The 17,642-nt window shown below is 45.4% G+C and overlaps 1 protein-coding gene across 1 annotated transcript in view; it reads right to left on the minus strand.

Annotated features, from left to right (window-relative positions):
- SYT17 (synaptotagmin 17) overlaps positions 1–17,642 on the minus strand; it is an 81,263-nt gene that overhangs the window by 27,856 nt on the left and 35,765 nt on the right. The window contains exons 6-7 of the mRNA XM_077773297.1: positions 5,892–6,012; positions 4,193–4,348 (exon numbers count right to left, since the gene is read on the minus strand). Of these exons, the coding sequence (XP_077629423.1) occupies positions 4,193–4,348; positions 5,892–6,012 (277 nt within the window). The remainder of the gene's footprint in view (positions 1–4,192; positions 4,349–5,891; positions 6,013–17,642) is intronic.

A 17,642-nucleotide genomic window follows, 5' to 3' on the forward strand; every position in this document is an offset into this window, starting at 1 on the left:
GTTTTGTTTTGTTTTGTTTTTGTGATAGTATATACGCAACATAAAATTTACACTTGCACATTTGTAGGTATACAACGCAGGGGGCATCGGGACGGTTCAGATCATCATACAACCAGCGCACTATCCGTGTCCAGAAGCTTTTCATCTTCCCAAACTGGAACTCCATACCTGTTAAACAATCAGCCCCATTCTCCTCTCCCCGCAGCCCCTGGTAAACCTCTACTCTGCTTCTGTGTCTAGCAACGTCTCTACCCTGCACACCTCATACAAATGGAACTACAGAGCATTTGCCCTCTTGTATCTGGCTTATTTCGTGTAGCAGAATGCGCTCAAGGTCCATCCACATTGTAGCACGTTGCTGTTTCCCTCCTTCAAAGGCTGGATAACAGTCCACTGTAGGGGTAGATGACATTTTGCGTATTCCTTTAGCCATCTATCGACGGACACCCAGGCTGCTTCCGCCTTCCAGCTAGGGGAATAACGTCGCTATGAGCGTGGATGCACCAAGGTCTGTTTTGAGTACTGCTTTCGATTCTTTTGGGGATATACCCAGAGCGCAACTGCTGGATCACACAGTGATTTTATTTTTAATTTTTTGCAGAGGCACCATCAAGCTGCGTTTCTTTTTTTCCTTCCTTTCCTCCCCCACTTCCAATAATAAACCACTAACCACAGTGGCCAAATCCACTTTATTTTCCCCGGAAGGCCTTTGGGCCGTATGTCTGTCCCCCATGATTTGAAAAGCCATCTCTCCCCTGCCCCCGCCCCCCAACTTTTTAAAACTTCAGCTGCAGAAATCACCTGATTGAAAACTGCAGAAGAACGCTCATCCCACACAGGAACGTTAACTGCTTAGAAAGCGCTGCCCACCAGCTAATTACAGGCTTTTACCAGGATTCTCCACAAACATTCAAAGTGCAGATCAACCTTACTTTGGTTGGGAAGTGTTTGGAAACAAGCTAATAGGCAGGTTTCAGATCCTTAGCCTGGAGGTGACAGCTCTTTCCTTTAGCTGATAAATAGAGCAAGTTAGAACATTCTAGATTCGAATTCAGGACAACTGTAGCTCTGCCCAGATACATACAGTTCAATCTGTATTTTGTTTATTACTGCAGCCAGCGCCCTTCATGAAAAATGCCATCCCAGCTGGGATTTCCACCCGCAGCTACAGTTCTGAACCCTGACTGTTAGAAACATCTGGGGTGCTTTAAAAATACACATACACATAGAGAGAGAGAGAACTGAGGGCCCGGCTCAGTCCAGTTGGTCAGAGCCTCTGGGGGTGGGGTTGGCCATTGGTAGCACTTTAAAGCTCCCAGCTGATTCTGAAGTTCAGCCAGGGTTAGGGATCCCTTACTGACAAAGGCAGGGAGAACTGAGATTCTCCCTTCTCTAGAAAGAATATTTTCAGTGGGCTTTAAGTTGACAGGAGGCGCCCTTGAGCTAGGAGCCTGAAACTTCAACATTTATAAAATTTTTAAATGTTTCTTCATTTTTGAGAGAGAGAGAGAGAGAGAGAACGAGCAGGGGACGGGCAGAGAGAGAGGGAGACACAGAATCTGAAGCAGGTTCCAGGCTCTGAGCTGTCAGCACAGAGCCCGACGTGGGGCTCGAACCCATGAACCGTGAGATCGTGACCTGAGCCGAAGTCAGACACTCAAATGACTGAGCCACCCAGGCGCCCCTGGAAACCCCAACATTTAAACCTGAGAAAAAGGTCTTCCATAAATAGAGAGCACGGGCCTTGTCTGCCAACTGTCACCCGAAGGTGGGTGGTTCTGTTGGTTGAGCGTGTGACTTTTGGTTTCAGCTCAGGTCATGATCCCAGGGTCATGGGATTGAGCCCTGTACCAGGCTCCACATTAAGTGTGGATCCTGCTTAAGATTTCCTCTCTCTCTCACACTTTCTCTTTCTGCCACCCCCCACTCTCTCTCAAAATAAATAAATAAACATAAAAAAGTAATAGTCCATAGTTACTAAGTGCGTGCTGTGCACTAGACACAGTGCTCAGCAAAGGTTATGTCTTGTTCTCATTTAACCCACATAACAATCTTTCAGGATGTCCTTGTGTCGTTTTAGATTTACCCATTTTACAGATGAGAAAGTCTAAGCACACAGGTCTTGCTTGAGGCCACAAAGCCAAGGGCCAGGTCCTGGCTCCACAGCCCATGCATTTAACCCCCCTGCTCTTTTGATTCTCTGTCCATTCGTATCTTTTGGTTGTGACGGGCGTGTGCTACTTTTGTCATAAAATCTTAAGTCAAGTAAAATACAGAGGTGTTGAGGCTTTCCTTATGGGCACTCAGTGCCCCCTGGGGCCCCCTCCTGATCTCCACGTGCAACATTAAGTTCTTCTTCTCAGCAGGGACTTGGGAATCGATATTCCATGCTTGGATCTTATCTTGGTTCAACAGAGCTTCCACGGCCTGCCCTCTACCATTTAAAGATTCAGTGGAATCGCGGTCTTCTGTCTTCACCTGAAACTGAGGAGAGTGGGACCCTTGGACAGCAGCCATCACAGGCTGCAAGAGAGGATGTCGTGTCTGCTTAGGGCAGGCGTCCCCTGATTGGACACAGACCCTCTGGGTGACAGGCCCTAAGAAAACCCAGAGCCAAGCTGCCTCAGGGGAGTCTCCGAGCAGAGTGCACTTGCAGCCTTGGCGACGAGCCAAGTACAGAGGAAGCCACGGCCTTCTTTCTCGGGAGCCCAGCAGCTAAGGATTTTAGACTAGATCTAAACAGATTAAGCTTCCAGTGACTCTGGAGCAGGGCTCTTCAGTGTGATATCAGAACCCAATGCCGCCACTACCTGGATGTTTGGGAAAGGCAGACCCCCTTGATCCTTGGAGCTAGGAAGACCAGAGCCTGAAGCCTGATTCTACCAGTCTGACACTGGGTAGACTGCTCAGGCGTTAAGCCTCGGTCCCCAGCCCTGTAAGCCGACGACGGTGATGCTGGCTTGATAGGGTGAAGCATGATGAGTATCAGCAATAAGTGAAGCCCTCCTACGACTAGGTCACAGGAGATAAGAACCATCACTTCTAGTAATTCTATGCTGTGGTAGCCAGCTTCTAAACTGGCTCCCAACGATCCCTAACTCCCATATTCACACCATCCGGTAATCCCCTCTCCTAGAAGATGAGCTGGATCTAGTGGGTTGCTTTTAATGAACAGAATATGGCAAAAGCAATAGGGTGTCATTTCTAAGATCAGGTTAACAATAGGACTCTGGCTTCCATCTTGTTCACCGTCTCTTGCTCCTTCACGTGCCCGCTCTGATGGAAACCATCTGCCATGCCGTGAGTTACCCCATGGAGAAGCCCACATGATAAGAAACACAGGAAGGTCACTGGCCAACATCCAGGAAGGAACTGAAGCCTCCAATCCAATGCATCTCCTTGCGACGAGCCGAATCCTGCCAACCCCTATGTGCATACGCTTAAGAACAGATCCTCCCCCAGATGAGCCTTAAGATGAGACTGCGGCCCCAGCCAATACCTTGAGTGCAGTCTTGTCAGAGGACCTCAGCCAGAAGCACCCAGCAAAACTATGCCTGTGTTCCTGATCCACAGGAACTATGAGCTGAATAAATGTTCATGGTTTTAAGTCACGAAATCTGTTTTGCAGCAATAGATAACTAATACACCCTGAAAACAACAGATTAAATTCAACCAGAGCGGCACATGAAGCCTCTACTTAAACACCATGTCCTTGGGAAAGCCTTTCAAAATCCTCCTGAGTTAGCTGACACTATTTTCTCATGTTTCCCTATTAGACTATAAGCTACTTGAATCATCATATCATCAAAACACTCATAGTGAGCACTCATTATTATTTCAAAGTTCTAAGTCCCTTAATCTTCACAACAAACCTATGAAGCAAGTATTATTATTGCCCATTTTATAGATGAAGAAACTGAGGCTCAGAGGGGCCAGGCAACTTGCCAAAGCCTTCAGTAATTATGTGGAGATGCCAGGAAACATGGCTCCAAAGTTTACATTTGTAATAATCATGCTTTCCAGGTCTCTGGATCTTGCCCAAGTTCACAAATGGTAAATGAATTCAAACTCAGGTAGCTGAATACCAGACATGAAGTTCTTAAAGGTTACCCTCTCTAGATAACTTCTATCTTTAGAACAATAAGTGGAATATGTCTCACTGGAGTTCAGCAGGGTCTGGAACATAACCTACCTGTAAACACTAGGCTAGCATTTTCCAGTTCTTCTTGGGGAACTTTGAAGCTGAAGGATTCATTGTAGAAAGGATCGATCGTTCCTCTTAAGAAGGATGTCTTCTTTGTTTTCACAAGCTTGAGTCCATGTACCAGCTGGATTTTCACAAAGGGGTCTGGGAATCAGACACAGCATTATGGAATGTTGGAGCTCATGAAACTCAATCCATCCATCCAACTTGCCATCTATCTGATAAGCCAACCACCTACGCATCCTTCCATCACTTTTTCCCCATCAATCCATCCAACTTTCCATCCATCAGGCCAGATATCCACCCCTCCTTTCGTTTGTCCATCTTCCCATCCATCCATCATCCATTCCTCCCTCTTCCCCATCCAGCTGCTTATCTGCTCATCCCTTTCTCTCTTCCTCCAGCCATCCAAGGTTTACTGAGCTCCTCCCATGCATCAAGCACTGTGTGCATTTTACAGATGAAGAAACTGAAGACTCAAGATAGGAAATGATCTGCTTAAGATCAGACGAGTGGGAGAAGAGCCAGATTCAGAGCCTGCTCTGATTTTTCTGTCCCTAGAAACCCATTATCATGTCAGTGAGCCCATAACTCATATGCAGGAGTACAGGGAGAATAAATATCATCTAATAGTTACTATTAGAATAGTAACTATCATTCTTAGATCCCTTGACAGTTTACAAAGAGATTTGTGTACATTATCTACTATTTGTTGAAACAACCCATCTCAATTTTTCGGATAGAGGAATTGAGGTATATGGAGGTTAAATACCTTCTTCAAGGCCACATCATTTGTAAGCAGTTGAATCAGGACTTGGCAGTTTGACTCCGGAACTCTTAATCATTTTATCATACTGACTTTCCCATGGTGGTGAGTCCTGAAACTCTCCAGCCTTAATACCATTCCCTCCACTGGCCCCTTCAAAACCTCTATTTTTATAATGTGGTTTTTGAGAACGCAAGTTGTCTTCTAAATGCAGCTGTCACCTGATAGCGAAAGTGATTTATTTTAGCTACTGTACTTGGAGGAGACAGTAGTTCCTCCAGTGAGCCAGAGAGGTCCCAGAGACCCTGGCTACTTTCATGATACTATCCTCTGCCATCAGGGGAGAAGCTACATACAGATGGAATGGAATCTATTCCACTTCATTAAAAGTCATGTTTGAATTGGTTTGCTATACAGTTAGACACTTTATAAATACAACAGTCTTTTCAGAGCTTGGATTTAAAAAGATTCACGGTACACTTGGAATGAACTAGGAAAAAACCTCAGGGTGTGCCCGCCACGCCCACAGATCAGAAGGTGTGGCCGGTGCACACTACCACCACCTGGAGCATGGCATCTGCATTGCAGGCATAGTATCTGGAAAGGCAGGTAACTTCCTGGGGGCTGCATGTGTATAAAGAGCAAGCAGAGGTCAGTAGTTATCACATGTGGTCTCAGTCCAATTCCCAGTTCAGATGGGATTACTGAGATGGCATCATTTACCTGCCTCATCCTAAGAGACATCTGATCATTTATTTTTCCTCTTGATCTAACATCCTAGTTCTAAAAGCTATTTGTTTACCCTCACAGGGCCTTCTTAATAGTCTCAGGAGTGCAGAAAAAAAAAAAAATCAAGTCCCCGTGTCAGACAAATATAGATGCCATGTTAAGGAAATAGGGGAAGGAGGGGTCGCACTGTACCTGAACCTTGGCTCACATCTGTCTGAAGAAGTTGCTTGGCTCGAATGACGTCAACATTGAGTCTCCCAGCGCTCGGGAGATAATTGAGTGACAGAAGCAGCTCTCCCAGCTCTACTTCATTCTGCAGAGAAAACAAATGGTCGGGAAGTTGCTTTTCTCTTGTATTACTTTTTGTACCTAGCTTGCAGGAAAGTGATTCCAGCGGCTCACAAATAGGCTTCTGTGGGTGGAATGGATGACAGTGGATGCCTCTTTCTTCAGCTTCTCTTAGCCTCTGCCCCCAATCATTCCACCTATCTCAGAAAGTTCTTTCTGTTCTTAAAATACTTACCAGCAGCAACAACGTACTAACAACAAAGCATTGATAATGATAATAAATACATGCTACCTGTCAAGTACTGTGCTAAGCACCTTCTATGGAATAACTAGTTCAATCTTCATAATGAATCTGTAACATGTTACTGTTAGCTCTCACTTAATAGATGTGGAACCTGGGGAACAGGATAGTGAAATCCCACGTCCAAGGCCACACAGCTAGAAAATGGCAGCACTGGTGTCTGGTCCTAAGGAGGCTGATTCCAGACACTCTAACCACTGTGCTTTCCTGCCTCGCAGCAAGAGAAGTGGGAGGGAGAACACCTTGCAGAGCAACTATGTGGGTGAGAAATCTGTTCTCAACCCACGGTCCACAGCAGAGCCCTGGCTTCTGACCTCAGCAGGCAATACTCAGCCGGTGACATCCCTTGTTAAAAAATACCCATTCCTGGGGCGCCTGGGTGGCTTAGTCAGTTAAGCATCCGACTTTCACTTAGGTCATGATCTCGCGGTTCGTGGGTTCGAGCCCTGCGTCGGGCTCTATGCTGACTGCCAGCTCAGAGCCTGGAGCCTGTTTCAGTCTGTGACTCCCTCTCTCTCTGAACTTCCCCTGCTCACGCTGTCTCTCTCTCTTTCCTAGAAATAAATTTAAAAATATATATTTAAAAAAAACCCATTCCTTTGATGTCAACACCACCACGCTAGTGAGAAATTCACCCAGAGCATGATTCATGCCTCCAAAAGTACCTGGGAAACAGGAGGCCCCAATCCTCTGTCCCATTTAAATACAATTTTTTAATGTAAAAACTTGCAACCATATGCAGATCTACACAAGCCCGTATAACGAATCTCCATATACCCATGATGATCAACAATGATCAACTTCTTGCTAAAGGATGTTTCATCGTGTCTTAGTCTGTACTTGTCTTCATTCATATAACAAAAGGCCATAGATTGGGTGGCTTACAAACCACAAAAATTTCTTTCTCACAGTCCTAGAGGCTGGGAGTTAAAGATCAGGGCGCGGGCACCGTTGGGTGAGGACCATCTTCCAGGTCACAGATTTCTCGTTGTATCATCACATGGTAGAAGAGACTGGGGAGCAATGTGGGCCCCTAATCCCATTCAAGGGGGCTCTACCTTCATTACCTAGTTACCTCTCAAAGGCCCGATCTTGTAACAGCATCACATTGGGCATTAGGATTCCAACATGTAAATTTTGGGAGGACACAAACATTTAGAGCATAGCACATCTACACACTGACTTGCAAAAAAATCTTAGCCGAATATTTCAAACCATGTCCCAGACATGATGTCATTTTACCTGTATATCCTTCAGAGTGTATCTCTAAATGATAAGGACATTAAAACAAATATTTTTGGTATGAGACATTTCTAGTCATATTCAAAAGAAAGCAAAAAAGTATAAGGAAACTTCTCTATCCACCATCACTCAGATTCAATAATTATCTTGATTTATCTATACTCTCATTCAACTCTCCGTATCACCCTGAAGTAATTCCCACACATATTATTTTATCTATAATATTTTAGTATATAACTCTAAATGATCAAATTGATCTATTTATCTATCCATGTAACCACCCACGAGCTACCCATCCTCCATCCATCCAACCATCCACCTATCCATCCTCCATCTATTCATTCATCCTTTCTTCCTCCACCCATCAACCATCCATCTTTAATCCATCCATCATCCATCTATCCTTCTTTTATCACTCTTTCCATCTATCCACCCACCCATAATCTCTGTCCCTTTCAGTTATCAGTCATACCAGCAAATTTATGCCAAGTGGCAGCTCTAGAACATAGTTTGGCACATGGTAGATACTCAATAAACATGCACTGACTGGATCCACAGTCAAACCAATAGATTTCTGGACTGAGTTAGTCCCCAAACAAGAAATAACCTCACACATTACCTCAGAGGTTACAAACTGTCAGCCTACATATGCATTTCATTTGGCCCACATCAAGTTGAAACACAGTAACTAGCTCATTACTATAAAAATCAAGAATCAAGGGGTGCCTGGATGGCTCAGTCAGTTGAGCGTCCGACTTCAGCTCAGGTCATGATCTCACAGTCCGTGGGTTCGAGACCCGCGTCGGGCTCTGTGCTGACTGCCAGCTCAGAGCCTGGAGCCTGCTTTGGATTCTGTGTCTCCCTCTCTCTCTGCCCCTCCCCACTAACTCTCTGTCTCTGTCTCTCAAAATAAAATAAAGACATAAAAAAAATTTTTTTTTTAAATTCAAGAATCAAGATATTCCATTTTCAAAAAAAGTTCTGGAAGTCTTGACTTCCTTGAAAAATGAAGGTCCAGCAAGGCTGGGCTCCACATTCCCACCTCGTAACATCTGGCCACAGTGCAGCGTGCCCCTGGAATGGACCTGCCCGTGTCATTTCACTACTCTTCTTCACTGCTTTACATGCATGCTTGCAGGTTTTTAAAGGCAAGAATGGTCAACTCAGTGTCCGGAGTAATCAGGGAAGCTCAGCAGCCCCTCTACACAGTTGTAAGGATTCCCCCCTTGTTCTTGAAGGCCTAGAAGATGCAGTCGCCTCAGGGCCTGCCCCTGCAGACAGACGTATTTATCCTGAGGCGAGAAAGGCAGAGAATTCTCTGCGCTCCCTAGGCCAGGGAGAAGCATTCACACCCTTGTGGACTTAGAGCAAAGACTTCCCTGGTTCCACAGCTAACCAGCCGCTCAACTCAAGACACGGCTCTCCAGGCAGGATCCTAACTCATCACTCAGTCCGCGGAGCTGGTGAAGAGCAAATTCAACACATCTAATGTCATTGAGCGTAGTTCATTTAGAGATGGCCCCAACTGAGGGACAGAATGTATGGCAGGAAATCAGCCTACAGACATAGACCAGTAGTCCTCATATGGGGACAGTTCTGTCACCCTCAACTCCCTGGGGGACATTTTCCAACATCTAAAGACATTTTGGGTTGTCACACCGGAGGTGGGGGACGCTGCTGGGCAGCTAGTGGGCAGAGGTCAGGGACGCTGTTCAACATCCTGCAGTGTACAAGACCAGAATCGTCCAGCCCGAGGTGGCGACAGTGCTCAGATTGAGAGACATGGGTTTGAAGAGAGAAAAGGGGACACAGGTCTCTTTTAGGAGCAAAACAAGTAAACATCCGTCGGCTCCATAGTTTCATTTCCAGGAACTTACCCCATCAATGCACCTCACTGTGTGTCAAGATGTGCACACAAGGATAATAAATATAGTACCATGACGGTGATAGATCGACTGTGGGCCATGCCGTGCGAGGAGTGGGGAGCAAGAGTCCCTGCCTTCATGGAACACACACTCTGGTTGGGGAGACGGAGAGTAAACAGACTAAAAAAGATACCAATGGGGGCACCTTAGTTGGTTAAGCATCTGACTCTCGGTTTCAGCTCAGGTCGTGATCTCGTGGTTCAGGAGTTCGAGCCCCATGCTATCATCACAGAGCCTGCTTCGGATTCTCTCTCCCTCTCTCTGCCCCTCCCCCACTCATACCCTCTCTCGAAATAAATAAATAAACTTTAAAAAAAAAAGACACAAATGAGGTGATTTCAGATAATGTTGAATACTAGGAAGAAAAATCCAGGGGCACCTGGGTGGCTCAGTCGGTTAAGCGTCCAACTTTAGCTCAGGTCATGATCTCATGGTTCATGAGTTCAAGCCCTGTGTCGGGCTCCATGCTGACAAGCTTGGAGCCTGGAGCCTGCTTCAAATTTTGTGTCTCCCTCTCTTTCTGCTCCTCCCCGACTTGTGCTCTGTCTCTTTCTCTCTCTCACTCGCTCAAAAATAAACATTAAAAAATAAAAAAATTTTTTTAATAAAAAAAGAAAAAGAAAGATCCAGCAGGGTAAGGAGATGAGAGACCTTTCTGGCGTGAGGGAAATACTCTGTATCTTGATTACAGCGGCGATTACATGTGTGCATTTGCCAAAAATCAACAAACTATGTATTTAAAATGAATGTCTTTACTGTATGTAAATTATACCTTAGTAAAGTTGATTAAAAGCGGGGGATATGAAGTAAGCAAACAGGGCAGAATATTATTAGCATTTGTCAGATCTCGGAGATGGTTACCTGGGTATTTCTTTTATTCTTTTAAGTTAGAACTATTTCATTTAAAAACATAACACAAACATTTAAAAAGCAAGCACAAAATCTTAGGCAGGGAAAGAGGATGGTGACGGGTGGGCCACATGCGAGGGCCCCCACATCAGCCAGGGCGTTCAGGCAAGGCCTCTGTGAGGTGAGGTTTGAGGGAGGCCTAAAGGAAGCGAGTGGGGAGGGGGACACACCAGGCAGAGGGGTAGGAAGACCAGAATGGCTAGAGTGAGCTAAGAGGTGGCTTCTAGAAAGATCCATGGGAGCTAGAGAAAGCTGCCCAGTGGCTGACCTGTGGGAGTATGCCCACTCCAGAGGCGCTTCCAGGAAATGGAAAAGGGAGTGAGGTCAGCTACAGGGCTCTCATCGCCTAAGGGGCCCTCAAGCCCTTTCCGGAGAGAAAAGAGCTGCTCTTTTCCTCTTCAGGGACTGTTGACCAACCTTCAACAAGGCAGCTGCCTGGTGTCATCCTCTATCTTCCCCTTTCTAAGAAGACTATTTTTCACCTCAAACAAAACAAAACAACTCTTTTATTCCTCTTTCCCCTTGAAGGTTATGAGCTGCTGCTCTCACCAACCCCACCCCACCCCCAACACACGCCCATCAAGGTTTTCATGCTGTATTTTTCCAAGGGAAGTGATCCCATTGATCCAGCTAACGCTTCTCTCCGCCTCGCCTTGGGAGTGATCAATTTGCAAGACAGTTGTCTGGAATTCGGGGAACAGTTGGTAGAAATAAAAAAAAGGGCTAATTGAACAATATCCAAGGGTTCATTGATTTATTTAATAAACACTTAACTCTACAGCTACTCAGTCCCAGGCACCGGGACGTCGTGATCGTGATAATTACAGCAAACCTGTACTGCGCAATCACCCTGGGCCAGGCACGGACTCTGCCAGGCTCAGGCTGAGGCTCATTTCTGGCCTCGACAGCTCTGAAGCTTCCCATGTCACAGAGGAAAGAATCTGGGCTCCGAGAAGCCAAATGATGTGCTCAAGACCACATTACGAGTCAGGACAGGGGGCAAGCTCAGCCTGCGCATGGACTCTTCTACCGTGCGGCTGGTAACGAAAGCACAATGCTACCAACAATTCGGTCTACTGATGGGGAGCAGGAAAGATACAAAAACAAATCAAAATTCCAGGGGCCTCACACTCACTGGGTTGGCTATAAAAACAACAACCAGACAATAACAAATGTTGATGCAGATGTGGAGAAACTGGACGCCTGCACGCCGCTGGTGGGAATATAAAATGGTGTGCTACGCAGTCTGGCTCTTCCTCAAAAGGTTAAACCTAGAGTTACCACATGACCCAGCAATTCTTCTTGGTATTTCTATTCTCTGAAGAGAATAGAAAAACTTGTACACGAATGTTCGCAGTTGCACTATTCACAATAGCCAAAAGGTGGAAATGGGCCAAATGTCCACCAGTGGATGAACAGATGAACAAAATGTAGCAAAGCCATGCAACGGAATGTTAAAAAAAAAAAGGAATGAAGTAGTGATACCTGCTACAGTACTTTGTAGCTGACCCTTGGAAACAATATAGTAGGTGAAAGAAGCCAGATACAAAATCACATACAGTATGATTCTATTTCTGAGATACCCAGAATAGGTCAATCTAGACGGACAGAAACCAGATTCGTGGTTGCTAGGATCTGGTAGGAGCTTGGCTGGGAGCTAGCGGGACAGATACAGGGAGTGACTCCTTAGTGGGCATGGGGTCTCCTTTGGAATGATGAAAATATTCTGGAACTAGAGAGAGGTGATGGTTACCCGACACTGAGAACATACTAAATGCCACTGAACTGTACACTTTAAAAGGGTTAGACTGAGCGGCGCCTGGGTGGCTTAGTTGGTTAAATGGCCATCTCTTGATTTCAACTCAGGTTGCAATCTCGTGGTCATGGGATCGAGCCCTGTGTCAGGCTCCGTGCTGAGTGGAGCCTGTTTGAGATTCTCCCTCTCTCTCTGCTCTCTCTAAATAAACAAATAAACTTGAAAACAAAAACTTTAGATTGATATTATGTAAATTTTACCCCAATTAAAACAAATTATGGGGTCCTAAGTGTTAATGAGCTGCATAAACCTGACCCAGTGCAAGACATACTGAAGTACAACCCATTCTTGGGAGGGGCATGGTCAGGGAAGGCTTCACAGAGGAGGCATTCAAGTAAAGTATTTTTTTTAAATGTTTCATTATTTATTTTTGAGAGAGAAAGAGACAGATCATGAGTGGGGGAGGGGCAGAGAGAGAGGGAGACACAGAATCTGAAGCAGGCTCCAGGCTCTGAGCTGTCAGCACAGAGCCCAAGGCAGGGCTCTAGTTCATGAACCATGAGATCATGACCTGAGCTGAAGTTGGATGCTTAACTAACTGAGCCACCCAGGCATGCCCCTTGGGTTAAGTCTTTAAAGGTAAGTAGGATGGGGGTGCCTGCCTGGCCCAGTTGGTGGAGCACACAACTCTTAATCTTGGGGTTGTGAGTTCAAGCCTGGTATTGGGTGTGAAGATTACTTTAAAAAAAAAAAAAAGAGGGGTGCCTGGGTGGCTTAGTCAGTTAAGTGTCGGACTCTTGATTTTGGTTCAGGTCATGTTCTTACAGTTCATGAGATCAAGCCCTGAGTCAGGCTCTGCATTGAGCATGGAGCCTGCTTGGGATTCTCTCTCTCTGCCTTCTCCTGCTCATGCTCCCCTTCCTCAAAATAAATAAACTTAAAAAAAAAAGATAAGTAGGATGTATTAACTAACTATATCATGGTAATCACTTCAAAATATATGTATATCAAATCATGACATTGTATACCTTCAACTCACATAATGTTATGTTAACTATATATATCTCAAAAAAACTAGAAAAAAAAAGGCATTAGGATTTTGTCCAGGAAATATCTCAGGGAAGGACACTCCGTGAAGATGCAGAATGACAGAGCCCTTCCCTGTAATCCCGTTCCCCTTTGCTGTTCTGGTCCTGAAGTTCTTGGTTTCATAACAGAAGGTCCCAAGTAACTTGTTATTAATAGTAAAGCAGGCAAGATGGTTAACAATTTGGATTTCTAAAATAAATTGACGAGGATTCTCTTTACAAATAACATCACTTCCACTTATTTGTACTCTTGGTTTTTATATTCTCATTGGTTTGTTTTTTAAATGGGGAAGATGATGCTGGCTTCACCCTTAGGTGGACAGGTGTGTGCTCTGGACACCCCAACCTCCATTTCAAATAAAAAAGAGAGGGGGGCCTGGGTGGCTCAGAGTCAGTCGGTTAAGCGTCCGACTCTGGCTCAGGTCATGATCTCACGGTCTATGAGTTCAAACCCTGTGTCAGGCTCTGTGCTGACAGCTCAGAGCCTGGAGCCTCCTTCAGACTCTGTGTCTCCTTCTCTCTCTCCTCTCCCCTGCTCACACTCTGTCTCTCTTTGTCTCAAAAATAAATTAAAAAACATATAAAAATATTTAAAAAGAGAAATACATTTTAGGACAAGAATTTAATAGTTGATATTCAGAAATAACACTGAGGTCATCACTGTGGAGAAAGTCAACCACTGCTGTTCTCTGGAGTGATGTATGTTGAGAGGCTCCATAATTTTCAGGGCTTGGGATCTCAAGGTCATATCTTAACCCAGCCCTCAAGAAAGTAGAGGGTTCTCACTAAACTCAGGGCCTTTGTTGCAGAATGTGTGACACATCTGAACAATAACATCCATTCGGACATCAAAGCCCACAGCTCTAAATAATCTGAGGACAAAAACGTCCCTGGAGGATTCCTGAAGGCAGAAGCTTCCCTGTCCCTCTTCCCTAGAAATATCCGATGCTAAATTTGAAAGCTGACCAGCGGCCAGATGGTAAGGAACTCACATTATGGGAACAGAAAAAGCAGGACCATCTAGTTCAAGAGCTCCCCAACCTGCCCCACCCTCCCCGGAAAAATCATGGAATTTATGGTGATCTTTGTGGACACCTATGAAGTATTGGCCCCTTAAACTGACATCAACCTGGGGCCTTTTTGCCCTCCCTCACACCTCTGGGGGCATTTGGCAATGTCTGGAGAGATTTTTTGTTGTCACAAGTTGGGAGGAGGTTGCTACTGACATTTGGTAGGCTGAGGCCAGGGATGCTGTTAAAAATCCTACCAAATGCAGGATACCACCTCCCCCCAAAACAAAGAATGATCCGGCCCCAAATATCAATAGTACTGAAATCTTAACTAATATTCTCTTCGTATCCATGATTCTAGTCTGGACAAATGTTCTTTAATTTTTTTATGTTTTTTATTTATTTCTGAGTGAGAGAGACAGCATGAGCAGGGGAGGGTAAGAGAGAGAGGGAGACACAGAATCTGAAACAAGCTCTAGGCTCTGAGCTAGCTGTCAGCACAGAGCCCAATGCGGGGCTTGAACCCACAAACTGAGATCATGAGCTGAGCCGAAGTCTGATGCTTAACTGACTGAGACACCCAGGCACCCCTGGACAAATGTTAATAGCAACCAAAGACTCTGAATTTCCCTCCAATAGGTATGAAGAGAGCCTATTCACTACCTCAGCTAAGCTTGCCTGGGGTCTTCTTCTCCAGATTGGAAGAGGCCAAAGTACCAGCTGTAAGCCACATACCAAGTACAATTTCTAACCTTCTGCTTCCTCCTTGAGCCTTTCTTTTTTGTTGCAAGCATGGAGCCTTTCTTCTTTGTTGCAAGCAGAAACCCAAGCACCCGACACAAAACCCAGGAAATGGGCTCAGCCACGCCAGGAAGAAGAGACTGCTTGTTCTGGAAGATTGCTTCTTCTCAAACGCTATGAAGTCTCCCTCCTCCCACTCAAATTTAGTCAGATAAGGTTGGCATGTCAGAGCAGGATAATTTGGTCCAACCCTCTAGGTTTATAAAAGAAAATTGAACCGGGTCATTCTCTCACTTGCCTACTTAATATCCTCCATTCATCGCTCTTAGAATGAAATCCAAAGTCCTTAGCCTTGTCCAGGGATGCCTGGCTGGCTCAGTCAGATGAGCATGTGACTCTTGATCTCTGGATCATGAGTTTGAGCCCCACATTGGGTAGAGAGATCACTTAAATAAATAAACTTTAAAACAACAACAATAGCAAAATCCTTAGCCTCAGTGTTGACAAATGTCAACCTCGGCACTATTTGGGGCTAGATCATTCTGTCTTGTGGGGGGCAGTCCCGTGCACTCTAGGATGTTTAACAGCATCCCTGGTCTCTATCCACTCGACGCCAGTAGCATACCACCCCCAAATGTGATAACCCCAAATGTCTCTCTACATTGCCAAATATCCTCTGAGGGCAAAATCCCCCAACTGAGAAGCACTAATCTGCCAGGATCTAAATAATTTGACCCAGCCTACATCTCAGACCTCATCCGCCAGCCCCATCTGCCTTCTTTCTATTCCTTGAAAACACAAGACCGTTCCTGCTGTGGGGGCTCACACCTGCTACTGCCTCAGCCTGGGAATGTCAGTCAACTCAAATGTCACCTCCTCAACTATGTGTTCCAAGACCACCCAACTGAAAACAGTCTGCCACCCCCCCTTCCCTCTCAATTGCTTGTTTTCATCACCTACTTTATTTCTTTCAAGGCACTCTGTCCTTATCTGGTATTTTCTCGTTCTCCACAGAGGCAAGATGGAGGCAAGGACATTATCCATCCATTACCCATGACTCACGGAGCAACTTCAATCTGGATGACCAGGAGAACCAGCTATGCCGCCCAGACGTGGAGGCTCGCCACCACTACATCACGGTCAAGAGAGGGGGCCACCCCCATGTCTGTTGCCTGCCCCCAAACTCAAGAGAATTGAAGCTGAGTTGGGAGAAAACAACCAGGTGACAGGTGCCGTTTCTACCTTTCCCCCTTCTAATGCAATGTCATGAATAAACAGGCCTGGTTTCCTTTTTTAAGAGCTTGATGAGCTCGATTTGGTTGAGCCACGTGGGGTGGGCTTGGGAGGACGGAAATAGACCATCTGTAAACTACACAAATGAATCCAGAAGCCACCCTCCCTGCAAGTCCCCAGCAGCCAGCTTGCACGAAGGAACGCTGCTCCCTTCTCTACCCAGACAAAAATTCGCTCTCCCAGCAGCCTTTGAAAACAGCTAAGTTCTAATCAATAAAAAGGAAATCAAAGAAAACCATCTGGGACAAAAGACACTTTCTGGGGAAAACAACAGCCTGGCTCTCCTCCTGAGACTCGTCCTTTGAAGTGCTTCTAAATGGCGCTCTGGCCACCTAGCAGGTTTCAGAGGTACGCACACAACTTCTAATGCAGCCCAAACAAGGCTGCTCTGTGCTTCCCCGTCTTTGTTCTCCTGTGTTGGGAGAAACCCTTTGTCTCTTAATTTACTGAGCAAACAACATTAAAATAGGAGTGGATTTTTTAAAAAGCAAAATCCAACGACAATCCCAGCACTTTACACCTTCAATCAAATGCTTGCTTTTCTCCATTGCCCCTCCCCCCGCCACCTTCAGGGCTCCTTTCCAGTCCTTATCAATACACAAACCCTGTATGTGCATAGCTGCATTGACAACAGGCAAATTCTGACACCCCCCCACCTTAAAGAGAGATGCATATTTCTCATGTCACCACCTAGACACTATTTTATTTATTTATTCATCCTTTCTTTTTTTTTTTTAAAGTTTATTGATTTTGAGAGGTGGGGGAGGGGTGGAGAGAGAGGGAGAGAGAATCCAAAGCGGGCTCCATGCTGCCAGCACAGCACGGTACTGGCTCCCATAAACCGTGAGATCATGACCCGAGCCGAAATCAGGAGTCGGACACCAAGTGACTGAACCACCTAGGTGGCTTTGTTCTTTCTAAAAGTTCATTTATTTTGAGAGACAGAGAGAGAGAGCGTATGCACGTACGCATGAACAGGAGAAGGTCATTCATTCATTCTTAAGTAATTTCTATGCCCAGCGTGTGGCTTGAACTCACAACTCCAAGACCAAGAGTTACATGCTCCACCAACCAAGCCAGCCAGGTACCCACTAAGTTTCATTTTTATTCATTTAATATATTTATTTATTTACTTATTTTTTATTTTCGTTAGAGAGAGAGTGCAAGACAGCAAGGGGCAGAGAGAGAGGGAAAAATAGAGAATCCTGTAGTGGGGCTCGAGCTCACCTGATGGAGGGCTCGAACTCACGAACCACTGGACTATGACTGAGCCGAAGTCAGATGCTAACCTGACTGAGCCCACTAAGTTTCATTTTTAATGTCTACACAGAATATTCCATTAGGCTGAAATACTGTAATTTATTTTAGCCATTTTCCTATTGCTAGGTAT

The sequence above is a fragment of the Crocuta crocuta genome, unplaced genomic scaffold, assembly GCF_008692635.1.
Source record: "Crocuta crocuta isolate KB4526 unplaced genomic scaffold, BGI_CrCroc_1.0 scaffold16, whole genome shotgun sequence".
NCBI lineage: Eukaryota > Metazoa > Chordata > Mammalia > Carnivora > Hyaenidae > Crocuta > Crocuta crocuta.